The sequence below is a fragment of the Oreochromis aureus genome, linkage group 7 (genome assembly GCF_013358895.1).
Source record: "Oreochromis aureus strain Israel breed Guangdong linkage group 7, ZZ_aureus, whole genome shotgun sequence".
Lineage (NCBI taxonomy): Eukaryota > Metazoa > Chordata > Actinopteri > Cichliformes > Cichlidae > Oreochromis > Oreochromis aureus.
The window spans coordinates 56,628,477-56,642,891 of record NC_052948.1 but is presented as its reverse complement, the minus strand read 5'-3'; the positions used below and the strand labels follow the sequence as shown (position 1 = coordinate 56,642,891).

Sequence of the window (14,415 nt, the reverse complement as noted above, 5' to 3'; positions counted from 1 at the left end):
AACTATGACTATAACTATGTGTGATATGTCATGTCTTATGTTCATAGCAGATTTTATTTAAATCATTTTAAAATCTGCTGAGGAAGGATTATTTTTAGTCTGTTCTGAGAGGTAAAACCTTCGATGTAATAGAGGGTGTCCTGTTTTTAGCGAGCCTGTAGGTTCATTTTGCGGGCTGAAATGTTTGCTTCAGCTTGTTTTCCTCAGGTTTCTTTTTCTCTCAAAAGGACACCAGTTTCTGTCCACACTTCCCTACAGTGATTATTGCTATTTTGTTCACTAGTGGAGCGTGTTCAGGCTATGTTCACTATCCTGAGGTCTTTCGGCTGTGTGAGCTCTAAGCACAGTGACGCGTCGTCTCGATTTGCTATGGTTTTCTCATTGGACTTTAACCATGCTGGACAAGCCGCTGCTGGACACCTACAGGCATGTAGCGCAGACACAAACCCATGTAAGTTAGTCAAACATGGCTGTGTAAATTGTGATTCATGACTTCTGTTCCTTTTCCTCCTTTTTGTCCTGCCTCTCCATCATTCAGACCTTGATGTTGGACAAATGGAAAGTGTGCCAGAAAATTCAGGGAGAAAGTAACTTCCTGGTCTTCTCTCAGATGCTGGCAGGACTCAGCACAGAGATGAGGTAATCTCCAGTAAAAGGCAGATTTGTTTAAGAACTGCACTATATATTTAAAATATTTAATGATGCCACAGGAAATTTACCTTCACATTATGAAACGTTACTAGCCCTCAAAGTATATATTGTAGGGTTGGACTCAAATCTGTCACTTTTTTAATTTGTCCAAATTTTCCCCAAATTTTTTAAGCCCTCATAACTTCTTATCTTCTAGTTGTAGTCCTGCTGAAGCACCAGCAGCTGAAGGTGTATGTTGCAGATTCTTCCTTTATAGTGCTACTGATTTGCCACATAACAACCTATTTTCCCATTTCTGATTCTATATTAGGATTGAACTGCAGCTACACCAGCTCTCTGAATTCAACTCCTTTGGTATTGTTCATCCCACCAAGGTACAGTAAGTGGATCAGAAGGGTCTCTTTTTTTTGACTGCTATATCACACATCATGGTATAACAGGCAACATAACCGTAAGTGGAGAAGTCCAGCACAGGGCAGTTCTGTTTTGCATGAACACAGGTGTAATGCTATATTCAGTGGCAACTGGGAAATATTCATTTGTAACATCCGGCTAGGAAAAATCAATGAAAATGAATAACGTGGGTAAGGTTCTCCACCCTAACCTTCACCTTTTATGATGTTCCGGGGAAGAGGAGCGTTCACAGTGACCTTGCGTATTTGCTGATTATCAGAAGAAGAAACAAAGGAAGTCAGGAGAAAGTTGTGTTTTTCCCTTTTCATCTAAAATGGAAATCACTTTCAGACTTTAGACCGTTTTTTTTCTTGATCCGCTGTAATATATGACAACTGATAGCACTGCTGCATGAATGCTGCTTTGAACATGTGTTTTTCATTAATGCCATCGAGTCTTTACAGCAGAGCGAGTAACTAATTTAAATATTGTATATTTTGCACTTTTTTGGGGGCTTTTCTGTCACCTGTTCTGTACACTGTGTAACAGCCAGAATCAGAATAGTCACAGCAGAGCTACAGCTGTGGTCACAGCCTCAGAGACAGCTACTGTTCAGAAAGTGTTCTGATGTATGGAACTACTTAGTGTTGCTTTGCATTGGGAACCATTAGTGTGCTGGTCCATTCCCTGTTTAATAAACTGCTAGCTGTAGTAGAACTGCTCTGTGGATATTAAAGGAAAGAGAAAGTACTGAATTTACCCAAGATATTTAAACCTACAGGAAATGTTAATAGAAGGCAAAGAGATGCAGATGCAGCATTTTCCTCAAAAATGTTTAAGTTTCTGAAACAAAGTTCTTCAACATGAAATGCAACATCATAAATATCCCTTCCCCTCCTACAGAAAACAAATAAATAAAGTGCAGCACTGTCTAGATGGGAAAACAAGTAAAGTAAATCAAACCAATAATTATAATAAATAATCTTAATTTTATTTCTCCCCAAATATCCTGAGGCTGAGCTTGCAGCTTGGATCCCACTGGCTCTGGGGGGTCTTGTGCTTGCGTAGACTGCACAGAGCGAGAAATGGTTCTCCTGAGAGAACCGTAGTTCTATTAATAATCCTTCTAGTTGAAATGAGTGCTGCTGAATAGCCCAAGCCAGGGGTTTCACCCACTCACAATGTAGCAGCTCATATATACTCGTACTATATCAGAATGCTGCTGAGGAACACCAAAGTAGTCAACAAAACAAACCCTTTTGTATCTCTGTAGATCATAAATCTGTACTTTGTGTGATAGCTGAGAAAAACTAAATAGGAACACAAGCGTTCACTAAATGTATTAGGATGGGGTCGCTGCATTTGGCACAATGACAGAAGTCAGTTAATGAACAATTCTAATTTAGAAGATTGACCAACACTTCTGTTTCAGTTCAAAGTTCTGGGTGTCCCTTTGCCCAGCATGCTTGTGTGAGTATGAGGCTCTGAGGTAATATAAATGGAAAAATGAGTCAAAACATAGAAAGTGCAGTGGTCAAACCACATGGGAAGAGAGTTAGACTGTGATTGGAGATAAGATGGAAAGATGTGACTCAGCAGTTCCTTCACCTCATTTAATTGTCTGGCTGTCAGAAACAGAAAAGACAGACTGTCTTCTCTCTCTTTGTTACTGTTCTTAGGTGGAGGAGAAACAGCGTGCATCCATTGCTTTCACAAAGCTGCTGAGTGCCATGGAAACACTGGGCTTCTCACCCGGCGAGCAGAAGGCGATATGGCATGTTCTGGCTGGTATTTACCATCTGGGAGCTGCTGGGGCCTGTAAAGGTAACATAGTGATTCACTGTGAGTCACACAGTGTTACTACACGCACACACTCTCATACACACACACCCCTCCTGTCTGTAGCTCAGGAGGTAGAACCATGGGAAGGTTGCTCGTTCGATCCCTGGTTTGGACAAGACACTGACCCCAAGACGCAGAGTGATTCTCTTTTGGAAAGCTTGATAGTTTAGAGCTAACACTCCACCACCGATCCAGTTACTTTAAATTTCTCACTCATTGCTGAGCCGACCTCCACACCATCACTAATGTTCAGTGCATGCTGTCATAATCACATCCTCTTTGAGTTTTCCCTTTGGTTGTGCAGTGGGCAGGAGGCAGTTTATGAACTTTGACAGTGCTCAGATGGCAAGCAGTGTGCTTGGATGTGAAGGTGATGATCTGCACACAGCAGTATTCAAACATCACCTTCGACAGCTTCTGCAGAGGGCCACCGGGGGCAGCAGAGAGAGGAGCGGCGCTGCAGAATCGGAGGAAGGTCAGATGCGCACACACTAAAGCCAGCATGTGAAAAACAGCAGTGGAAAGTTCAGAGAGTGTTTGAGGATGCAGTTGCACATTATCAGTGCTTTCAATCTCTGCTGATCATTACAAAAAACAAAACAAAGCTCATGGAAGTGAATAGAGAGATTGCTTCATTAATATATTTTTATTGGTTACAATTTTTCATTTATAATTTGTTTGATATTTCATTATTCAGCTTACTGCTATGTTGAAACATAAAGGCCATCAGTGCGGACTCCAACTAAACACAGCTCACTATTCTCCAACAGTTTTGATTGTTTAGAGGGAACTTTACCATTTTCTGATCCAGTGACAACTTCAAGCATCTTATTACAACGGCTAATGTGTGGCACCATCTGGCATATGAACCGGTGTTTATAGAATGGGATCTTTATCTTTGGTGGTCAGTACAATATAACACATCAGCACTACAAAGAATTCACAGAATTAAAGCTACTCATGTAAGCCTCATTGCCTTTCCACCACCCAAACATCTTTCCTTCAGCCAAAAGATACAATCAGCAGACCTGATTAGTCCGTGAATAATCTACCCAACAACACAGGTGCAGTTTGTTGCTCAAAATCTGACAAATATCACCAAAAGGTCATCAGTGACGAATAAAATTAAATGAAGTGGTGACCTGATGTGTGATACTGGAGGCGCAGAGTGCTGAAGTCACAGCAGGTGCCTATATATATTTTACTCGTAGCATTTGTTGACTTTCTAGTTTGAGAGCTGACACGAAGCCTCACAAGACTTAGCCAAAGTGCTATCAAAGCCCTGCTTAACTTCTAAAAAAAGATCAGAGGCCCCAAAAAGCAGGGATAAAAGATACCTGCTTTAACCTCTTAGAGGTTCCAGATTTTCTTTGAGTTGCATTTTAGAGAAAGGACAACGTGCTGTAGGAGTGGATTTATCCTGATAAAGCCTTTAAGGATAAAGGAGAACATTAAACAACGCAAGTAAAAAGTGTGTCCTTATTCACTTTGTTGTGCGCAGGTCCAAGGCTAACAGCTGCTCAGTGCCTCGATGGAATGGCTGCTGGACTTTATGAAGAGCTCTTCACTGCCATCGTGTCACTCATCAACAGGTCTGGATGCATCTCACTAAACACACGATCCACAGCTTTATCACAAGCTCTCGGTCTGCCTTCATAACTGCTGCCTAACAAGGCTTCATGACTTTAGACTTTGTTTTAAGATGGCTTGTCGTGCTTTTTCTTATTATCTTTAATATATTTTCTGCTACAGTGATTGATGTTTGTATTAAACATGGCCAAAATTATCCCTGCAATCAATCTGAGTCTGAAAACTCAATTTCTGATCACTTTTCTACTCTTGGCTCTGTATGATGTCACAAAGAAGGGATATCTCTAATATGATGATTTCAGGCTCAGGACCACTTATGCCGACTGTTCAAAACCTTCTATTTTTGAGATCAGCCAGTAAGAAGACAGCTGGCTTTCAAAGAAAATTAAAACAGACTGCTTGTTTCATTGACGGGTGGCCTAATGGCTCGGTATGAGATTTTAAGGATTGCTTCGAAAAAATTTGAAGTCCTGGAGTTGAAAATGAGGGGAAATAAATGAGAGGAACTAATGTTACTTTCTTTTTCTCAAGCTACATCTGTGGGTACCAAGTTTGCAGACAGTCTGATGCATTGATCTGTACTGCTGTTATCTGTTTCCAGCTTCATATACTTATGGCAGCCGCCTGTTGTTTTGTGTAATTACCACGCTACTGAGGGGGGCCTTATCACATGATCATCCTTCCCTCTACAGTACATACATGCATCAGATATATGAATGAATAACAAACATATAAATAACTGTAAAAATCAATCGGGCTGTGTTTCATGGGCAGGGCGCTGAGCAGTCAGCAGCTGATGCTAGCCTCTGTGATGGTGGTGGACACGCCAGGCCTGAGGAACCCACGACACTCAGCAGAGGAGAGAGGAGCCAGCTGGTCCGAGTTCTGCCACAACTACCTACAAGAGAGGCTGCTGGAGCATTACCATTCACATACGTTCACACACACACTCGAAAGATACGCTCAGGTAACTCAGTGTACAGTTACATCTTTCAAGCTGAGTGATCATCTTCTGTGAGTAATGCACACTTACACATAAAAACTCAGTTTCTAAAGCCTGAAAAGAGTATTGAGAAGATGGACGGAGTACTTTTAGGTGCTGATGGATGTAGATATAACGAGACAGGAGGATTGATGGAGGATAGTTAGTGAATCGGGACGTGCAGAGGATTAGTAAGAAGGAAGTGTAGGGAGCTGTGAAGAGGTTAATTTGGTCCAAATGACATACCTGTGCAGGTACAGAGATGTCTGGGAGAGAGGGCAGTGGACTTTTTGACTAGACTGTTTAACACAATCTTGAAGGGTGAGGAGATGCCTGGGGAGTGGAAAAGAAGTGTACTAGTACGGATTGTCAAGAACAAGACTTGTGTGCAGAGTTGTAGTAACTGCAGAGGGATAAAGCCGATGAGCCATACCATGAAGCTATAGTCAAGACTTGTTGAAGCTAGGTTAACAAGAGAGGTAATGGTCAGTGAGCAGCATGAGTATGGCCTCATGTTGAGAAAGAACACTACAGATGTGATGTTTGCTTTGAGAGCATTGATGAAGTACAGAGGAGGTCAGATGGATCTAGAGAAATCAGATGATAGGGTACCAAGAGAGGAAATGTGACAATGTGAGGAAGTCAGGAGGTACAGACAAGTATGTGAGGGTGGTCCAGGATGTGTATGAGGACAGAGAGACAGTGGTGAGGTGCGTGATACAAGTGACAGATGGGTTCAAGGTGGGGATGGGTCTCTGTGAACTATAATGTCTGCAGATGACATTAACATCTGCAGCAAGAGTAAGGCACAGGTGGAAGAGAGCCTGAAGAGGTGGAGGTATGCTGTGGAGAGAAGAGGACTGAAGGTCAGTTAAAAGAAGACAGAATACATGTGTGTGAATGAGAGGGAGACAGACGGACAGGTGAAAGTGCAACAATCAGAGATATTGAAGGCAGATGAGTTTAAATATCTGAGATCAACCATCCAAAGCAACAAACAGTGCATAAGAAAGATGAAGAAGAGAGTCCAAGCAGGATGGAATGGGTGAAGGCAGGTGTCAGGGATGATTTTTGACAGAAGGATAGCAGAAAGAGCTAAAGAGAAGGTTTACAAAATGGTAGTGAGACCTGCTGTGATGTATGGTTTGCAAATGAGGTGGCAGAGCTGAAGATGTTCAGTTCATTGGGAGGGAGTGAGATGGACAGGATTAAAAATCAGGAGTTTAGATTCAGAGAGGTGAGGCTGAGATGAATGGAGCATATGCCGATGAGAGATAGTGGATATATTAGACAAAGGATGATGAAGATGGATGTAGTGAAAGAGGACATACAGAGGTTTGGTGTGATAGAGGACACTGGGACAGGGTGAGATGGAGGCAGATGATCTGCTGAAGGTGCTTCCCAAAAGGAAGGACTTGAAAGAAGAAGATATACACCTCAGTCTCATTGATGCTGTAAAATAATGAGTACATACAGGATAAATACAGTATTATGTAGACATTCATGATCCCAGGAAGATCCTAATTGCTTATAATATCCCTCTGACTTCTTTATTGAGGTCATGAGGTTGAAATTGCTGGTTTTGATAACAGTTTTGACTCTAACATTGAGACACCAATCAGAACATTGAGTCACATGCACTGTTTTTCAAGTTTCAAGTTTTTCAATGAATCATTCTTTTGACAAAACCTTAAAGAGATTCAGTTTAATCAATAACTCATCTAAAACAATGAAGAAAAATACAGTAAATGAGGACAGAAATCACATGGGCATTTCCTTTGAAAGATTAGCAAAAACGAAAAAAATATTCAAATAAAATACTGTAAATACAGGCTTTGATTACCAAGTTATTATTCTACACAGACCAAACAGCTCCATATTTAAAAACAAAAGTAATGTCCATATCCACGCTGCTGAGTGCACCACTATTTTCCTCCTCCGACACACAAACTGAAATCAGCTGATTGTAGCGAGAGTGCAAGAACCGATAAGCGGGATCGACAGGCAGGCAAAGTAACGATTCCAAGGAATTGAACTACTACGATTCCCATCCTTAACTGGAACAGACTCACTATTATCTGAATTTAACAAACCCTGTCACCTTTTTTTTTACTTATTTATGTTTTAGTCTCTTATCTTGTGACCCAATTATTGTGTTTGAGACCTTGATGCCATAACTTTTGCCTCTGTTTTGTTGCCCCCTCTTGTGTACCAGTAAAAATGCCATGCCTTTCACTGGTTCAGGTTCAGCTTACAGCACTTAAGGTCTGAGTGAGAGTTTTCATAGCTAATCCCTCTTTGGAGCTTTAAAACACAAGAAAATCAATAAAATAACAATCTGTATAACAATTACACACATTAAAAAACAGAATTCCAGACCAGAGAAGATGTTTCTCACATGTGCAAGTGGCCAGAATGGGATTCACACACAGCAATTTTAAAATGTCAGCCACACTGGAATGTGTCCAGGATCCTTTCTGCTCAGTCTTACTAACACCAACTTTAACAAAAGAGTATCAGTTTTACCCCCTGAACCGAAGCCCTAACTGGTTTTCACTGAGTATGCTAATATCTTTGGGATATCTTCACAGTCGTGATAGCATGTCTGTCGACACACAGAAATGAGTTAAACTGATTATTACTGAGTGAGAAAAGTGCATAGGTGAGAAAAATACATTTGCCTGAAAAACTTTATGTATGTTTTGTCTGCTGCAGGAGAAGGTCCACGTGGAGTTTGAATGTCCAGAGACCAGCCCGGCCGAGGTGGTCTCTGCCATTGACCAGCCACCTCCACAGGTACACAGCAATGTGACATAAAAAAGACGTAAATGTGGGCATGAGGATAACGGCAATGCTATCTTACCAGAAGTCTGATGTTTTCAACTTTACTCGCAGGAATCTTAAAGTTGTCTCATTTAAATTTCTGTCATATGATAATAGCTTTGAAGATTCCAGAAATAACTTCTGTCTTGAAGGCATGAGGCCTGCCTACTTCTAGTTTTATCTAAAATCATCTGCTTCCCAGCTGCAACAGCCATACTAACAGAGTATCAAAAGTTGACAAACTTGTCTGAGTTGGGTTAGATTATTAACAGAGGGAATTGTTTCACCAGCAGCACCGACAACTGGAGGTTGTTATGTAGCCTGAGAGGCGCACCGACACTTTTATTACAGTCTGTCCTTACTACTCCCCTTAAAAGAAGCCAGAAGAACAGTGCTCGTTTGCCAGCATTTATCTTGTACAAGAAATTACATGTACTGTGACCGATAGAAAATCATCATGCTTTAACCCAATGTATGCTTGAAAAGCACGTGTGTGTGTGTGTTTGTTTAAGGTCCGTGCAGCAGATGAAGACCCCAGAGGTCTTTTATGGGTTCTGGATGAGGAGATGGTGACGCCAGCCTCTTGTGAAAACAGGGCCGTGGAAAGAGTGTGCCACTATTACAGCAACATGGGTAAAAAACACACAGAGAGACTCCCTGCTAGTGAAAATGTGAGCGCCATATAACTTAAAGAGTATGAATTAATTGTGTTTCTGTTTGTTTGTCCTTGCAGTGCGACAGTGTGAGCAGCTGCTGCAGTGTGAGGTGAAGCACCTGATGGGGTCTGATCCTGTCCGATACGATCTGGCTGGATGGTTCAGCCTTATCCAGAACAACCCATCTGCTCTGAACACCATCTGTCTGCTCCAAAACTCCACTGTGTAAGTCAGAGGCCTGGGGGCTGCCCCACAAGGATGCCGTGTCTAAATGAATATCTTCTAGTAGGCTCCAGTTGGCAAATGGCCCTGGGAATTTTTTTTTACTAAAACAGTGGTGAAAGCCTTTCAAACAGTTAAAGGGTGTGTTAGATGTCATTAAATGGTCAAAAGTCTGTATATCCATCTAAAACAAATTATTATGACCCTGTAAAAGGAACAGGTTTTAATGATAGAAACAGTGCTAATATAAAAGGACGGTTTCCTTTCCTCTGTCAGAAGTCATCTTTTTATCTTGGTGTTTAAACTGAAAATATGCACATACTTGTACTGTGTTTAAATTAGATTAAACTAAGATAAGAAAAGTCTTTATTAACCCTTAGGGAAACAAATTCAGGTGTTTTGGCAGCACAGAAGAAAGAAAATGTACAGAAGGGGAATGTTTTTAATAACTTCTCCATCTGGACACTGTCTTGCTAAGAAACCATTTTAAAAACTAGCAATGAGCACAGATATTCATCTCAGCAAACATGAACCACTGCTCCACGACTTTCGGAGTTCCTTGCCCAAAAAGTTTTTATTTGACTTCATGGAACAGACTGCCCATATACTTTTGATGAAGTAATTAACAACTGTTAATTAGCAGGTATGAAGAAGTGTGATTCATACCTTTAAAGTGAATGGCAGGGCTTTTTATCATTTACTCACAGTACATACCAGCTACACACTTGTAGTGAGTGCAGAAACATGTTTTTGACATTCTGTGACAGCTAGGTTCTCTCTCTGCCCTCCCCAGAGGGGTCGTGAAAGCCATGTTCACCCCCAGAATTTCTCTGCCCCCTCTGTGTCGCGCTCTGGGGGGACTAGAGGGTGGCAGCCAGCGCTCTTTGCAGAGGAATGGCACCATCAGGAAGACATTCAGTGGGGGAATGGCAGCGATACGCAGACACTCCCAGTGTATTGCAGTAAAACTCCAGGCAGTAAGTTTCCAGAGCATTCACTATCATATTCTTATCTATGTCTGTAGTGTAACTGGATTCCTTCCCTCTTTACTGCTTTTCCCACCATGCAGGATGCTCTTATCAATCTGATCCGTCGAGCCAGGCCGGTGTTTCTGCAGTGTGTCAGTGCAAAGACTGACAATGGAAGTTTTGACATCCCAGCCCTCAGGGTGCAACTGCACTCCACACAGATCCTGTCAGCTCTGCAGCTATACCGCATAGGTATGCAAGCTCATGCATTAATGTTTCTAGCTGTAACACTGTGTGTAAACTAAGTACAAAGTTATTAGTGACAATTCTAGGGTTAGGGTTATTGTTTTGTTATACCTACATGTTTAAAAGGCAAATATCCTGCAATAAAATACATTATCTTTCAGAGTAAGTCACATGTATTTGTTTTTGCATTACTATTGCACTATTATATGGAATCTATGACACCCAACATATGCATTAACGGCAAAACTACTAGCAGCTTGGTATTCCGATATCTGAAAGAAGCAACTCCTATCACAACTAGAGACTGACAAGGTGAACACAAAACCTGACATCACGTCAGGGGGGAGATGCCATTATCCCCACACAACAGATACTCTTGGGTACCAAGCCATCCATCCATCCATCCATCCATCCATCCATCCATCCATCCATCCATCCATCCATCCATCCATCTGCCCTTTTTCCAAATATTCCTGATGCAAATTAAAAAATTAATCTGTGGCCATGTTTGTCTGCAGGTTATTCAGAGCACATGACTCTGGGGGATTTCAGGTGTCATTTCCAGGCTCTTGCTCCTTCAGTTATGAAACGTTACGCTTCAGTGTTTGTCAGCCACGATGAGAGAAAGGTCAGATGGCACATGGCTGCAGCTCCCTCTCTTGTTCAGCATCATGTCTGTGAGTAAACACCTTTTTTTGTGTTTGCGTGTGTGTCAGGCAGTGGAAGAGCTACTGGTTGAATTGGATGTGGAAAAAAAGAGCATCCTCGTGGGTGCCAGCCGGGTAAGAACATGTTTGTACTCGAACAGCTGAATTAATATCGTGCTGATATGGCTCATACATTTTTTCCCCGTTGTGCGTTAGGTGTTTATGAAGCGAGGTGTGTTGTGCTATCTGGAGCAGCAGAGGGAGAAGCAGGTCACTGGTTGGCTGGTCCACCTACAGGCTGCCTGTTTGGGACATCTTGCCCGTCAGAAATATCGCAAACTCAAGGTACTTATTTTTTGTGGTTTTTTTATGGGTGCTTTGCGCTCCTTGACCTTTGACCTTAGCAAGTAATCATTCAAAGTGCAACACTAGTTATTGCATAAATTATTGTATTAGTATAATAGTGTTTCAGTTTAAGGTAATATCACTTTAAAATGAATGTGTCATTACTTTTTCATTCTATAATTGTTGGTTCAGGTCTCGATGAAACTTTTTTATTTTTTATTTTTTACATTTTGTTGCAATGGCATTTAATGGTTTTATCTGTCGCTTTAAAAGGAGACTGAGCTAAGCTGTAGGTTAAACTCACCCATTGTGTGTGTGTGTGTGTGTGTGTGTGTCTGTGTCTGTGTCTGTGTGTGTGCGCGTCTGTCTCCAGGTGCAGCAGATGGCGGTCAGCTGTCTGCAGAGGAACCTGCGGGCTCTCAGGGTCGTGTCCAAGTGGAGATGGTGGAAACTTTTCTGCAGACTGCGTCCTCTCCTTGATGTCAACATGGACAATGAGAGGCTCAGGGCCAAAGAGGTACATGATCACAATTATCAGGTGGTGTTCAAACATTTTGTGAAAAAATGTACCGGTATTTGCTTTTTTGCAGAGATTTAGATTAAAAGAATGAAGACTGAGTGACTGATTTTCTTCTTCAATGTCTCAAAATTAAGGCAAACCTATACATGTGTATTTTAGTAATATGTTTCTTAAATGTATTCTTATATATGTATTAGCATGAATCTTTTAGCTTTAGGAGTTAAATGGAAAGCATAAGAGTTAAAGCATCTTAATCTGGTAAATAGCTTACAAATCTTAGAATATCAACTTATTAACATTGCAAAGAAAAATAGTTTCCGCTTTAAACTCTCTAGCCCATGCTTATCAGGGAAAGGCAGAGGGCTAGATAATGCGTTCGTTGAAAGGCAGCAAAGCATTTTTTGGCAAACATTCAGATGACACTGTAATGCACAAAGCCACAAATGTCTTCATGTATTGTAGAGTCCTGGATGGAATATCCTATACACTATCAGTGCTTCACTAAATGTTCGCAGAATACCACAAGGTGGAAACTATGTGGGAATCTCACAAGGCGATGTCCTTAACACCACTGTGGATGTGCTTAGAGCTGTGTTACTGTGTTTTTGTATTTTTTCTTATTTGTTACTCTTATTTTAATGTAATGCAATGAAATGGCAAGTGAGCAGATAGAAAGTACTGTGCAAAAGTCTTGACTTACTATTAATTATTTTATATTTTGATAGGAAAAAGTGGAAGGAGTGGACTAATGTATTGAAACATGTGCAAACATACATGGAAATATAGTATATGAGACCAACACAGAGTTTGTGCAATTATAATTAACTTGAAAGTGAAAGGGTATGAGCACCTTTAATCTTCACTGCAGCTTTAAGCAGTCTTCAGGGGTAGTCTAAGGAGCTTGGAAAGAGAAGCATCTGGACTTCTTTAGGTTTCTTGAAGATGTTTCACCTCTCATCTGAGAAGCTTTTGCTCTACCATTTGCTCCCAGATTTTAAGCTCTATTGGGTGTGTCCCTAAGAGTGTTGTGGACCACCTATTGATCCTCGGCCTAATGGCACTAGCCAAGGCGTGAAAATGGGTGTGGGTCACTTTGCATTTTTGCTATGTGACTAAACATAACCACGAAAGAACATCCTCTTAAATTTGTGCAGGGAATTAAAATGCATTATTTTCATAACCACAAATATCATTGTTTAATATGTTCACTGTTTTTGAGAACATTAAGAGAAGATTACACAAGGTACCCAGTCATGTCATGCTCTGTGCGGGTGAATCGACTTTTCCCAGCAATTTCCAGGACTGATCAGTAGGTGGTGCTTTTTTATATAAATGATGAACATTGCCACTTTGGAGTCATTAGTTAGTAAAGTCCTGTTATGAAGCCTCAAGCGAGTGGTGGTTATGAGAAACTGCCACACTCGTACGCTGATTGATTAGTCCAGTCTTATAAATGTGTAAATTTTAGACAGGGTCATTTTACATATGAAAACTGCCTAGCCATGCCTCCAGGCTCAGTAAACATAATTATATCTTTTTGATCTGAGCGAAAATTGCTGTGTGTCCTCTCTTAGTTAGAATAGACATAACAATTTAAAACTCAAGCTTCTATTGCTATAATCGTTGACATAAACTTACATGCCTGTGGTTTTAATTCATGGAAAGTAATTAAACAGTCCATCTTAAATGACAAAGTACCAGCGCTGACTGAATTGTTTTTGAAGCTATATTTTTGTGTATTGGAGACAAGACGAACAATTACAAGGCTACGTAGTGTTCATAATGGAAGTTCAGTGAGCTGTAGCAGTGCCAGCATCTAACAGGTGGATTTTGATTTCAGTGACTGAGTGTACAGTGATAATAATCACAATGATGTTTCAGTCACAGTGAGTCTTCTTTTTTGCCATTTTTGTCAGGATGAAATATCAGTTCTGAGACGACGCCTAGAAAAATCAGAGAAGGAGAGAAATGAGCTGAGGCAGACTGCAGACAACCTGGAAACCAAGGTTTGTATTCTCACACGGACACACCTACACACACACACACACACACACACACACACACACACACACACACACACACACACACACACACACACACACACACACACACACACACACACACACGCACACAAACAAACTCATGTTGTGATATATGTGCAGGTTACAGCTGTGACATCTGAACTGAGTGATGAGCGTTTCCGCGGTGATGCCGTGGGCCAGGCTCTGGATGTGGAGAGGGCAGAGAGACTTCGACTCAGCAGGGAGAACAAAGACCTGCAGGTAAGACAAAAAAAATCCTGTTACATGTTACTCAGTTTACAAGTCCTGTTACTTACCTTGGTACTTCTTTAACTATAGGCTCGCCTAGATCAGTGTAAAGTGACCATGGAAACCCTGGAGAAGCAGCTGGAGGAGGAGAAGCAGAAAGCTCAGGCTACTGAGAGTCAGAGAGGAGCAGTGGCAGGTAAAGAGTAGTCCTAGGACCAATTTAGTGTCGTCCTGCATGTTTGCCAGGACCTACACAGAGG

At 41.3% G+C, this 14,415-nt stretch overlaps 1 protein-coding gene across 2 annotated transcripts in view; it reads left to right on the top strand.

Annotated features, from left to right (window-relative positions):
• LOC116329327 (unconventional myosin-XVIIIb) overlaps positions 1 to 14,415 on the top strand; it is a 61,499-nt gene that overhangs the window by 15,429 nt on the left and 31,655 nt on the right. For both annotated transcript variants that reach the window (XM_039615567.1, XM_039615568.1), the window contains 19 exons: positions 284 to 426; positions 539 to 639; positions 962 to 1,025; positions 2,724 to 2,868; positions 3,191 to 3,361; positions 4,388 to 4,478; positions 5,251 to 5,443; positions 8,174 to 8,254; positions 8,794 to 8,914; positions 9,015 to 9,162; positions 9,953 to 10,136; positions 10,229 to 10,379; positions 10,892 to 11,001; positions 11,090 to 11,155; positions 11,237 to 11,365; positions 11,739 to 11,882; positions 13,802 to 13,891; positions 14,048 to 14,167; positions 14,246 to 14,351. In XM_039615567.1, the coding sequence (XP_039471501.1) occupies positions 284 to 426; positions 539 to 639; positions 962 to 1,025; positions 2,724 to 2,868; positions 3,191 to 3,361; positions 4,388 to 4,478; positions 5,251 to 5,443; positions 8,174 to 8,254; positions 8,794 to 8,914; positions 9,015 to 9,162; positions 9,953 to 10,136; positions 10,229 to 10,379; positions 10,892 to 11,001; positions 11,090 to 11,155; positions 11,237 to 11,365; positions 11,739 to 11,882; positions 13,802 to 13,891; positions 14,048 to 14,167; positions 14,246 to 14,351 (2,358 nt within the window). The remainder of the gene's footprint in view (positions 1 to 283; positions 427 to 538; positions 640 to 961; positions 1,026 to 2,723; positions 2,869 to 3,190; positions 3,362 to 4,387; positions 4,479 to 5,250; positions 5,444 to 8,173; positions 8,255 to 8,793; positions 8,915 to 9,014; positions 9,163 to 9,952; positions 10,137 to 10,228; positions 10,380 to 10,891; positions 11,002 to 11,089; positions 11,156 to 11,236; positions 11,366 to 11,738; positions 11,883 to 13,801; positions 13,892 to 14,047; positions 14,168 to 14,245; positions 14,352 to 14,415) is intronic.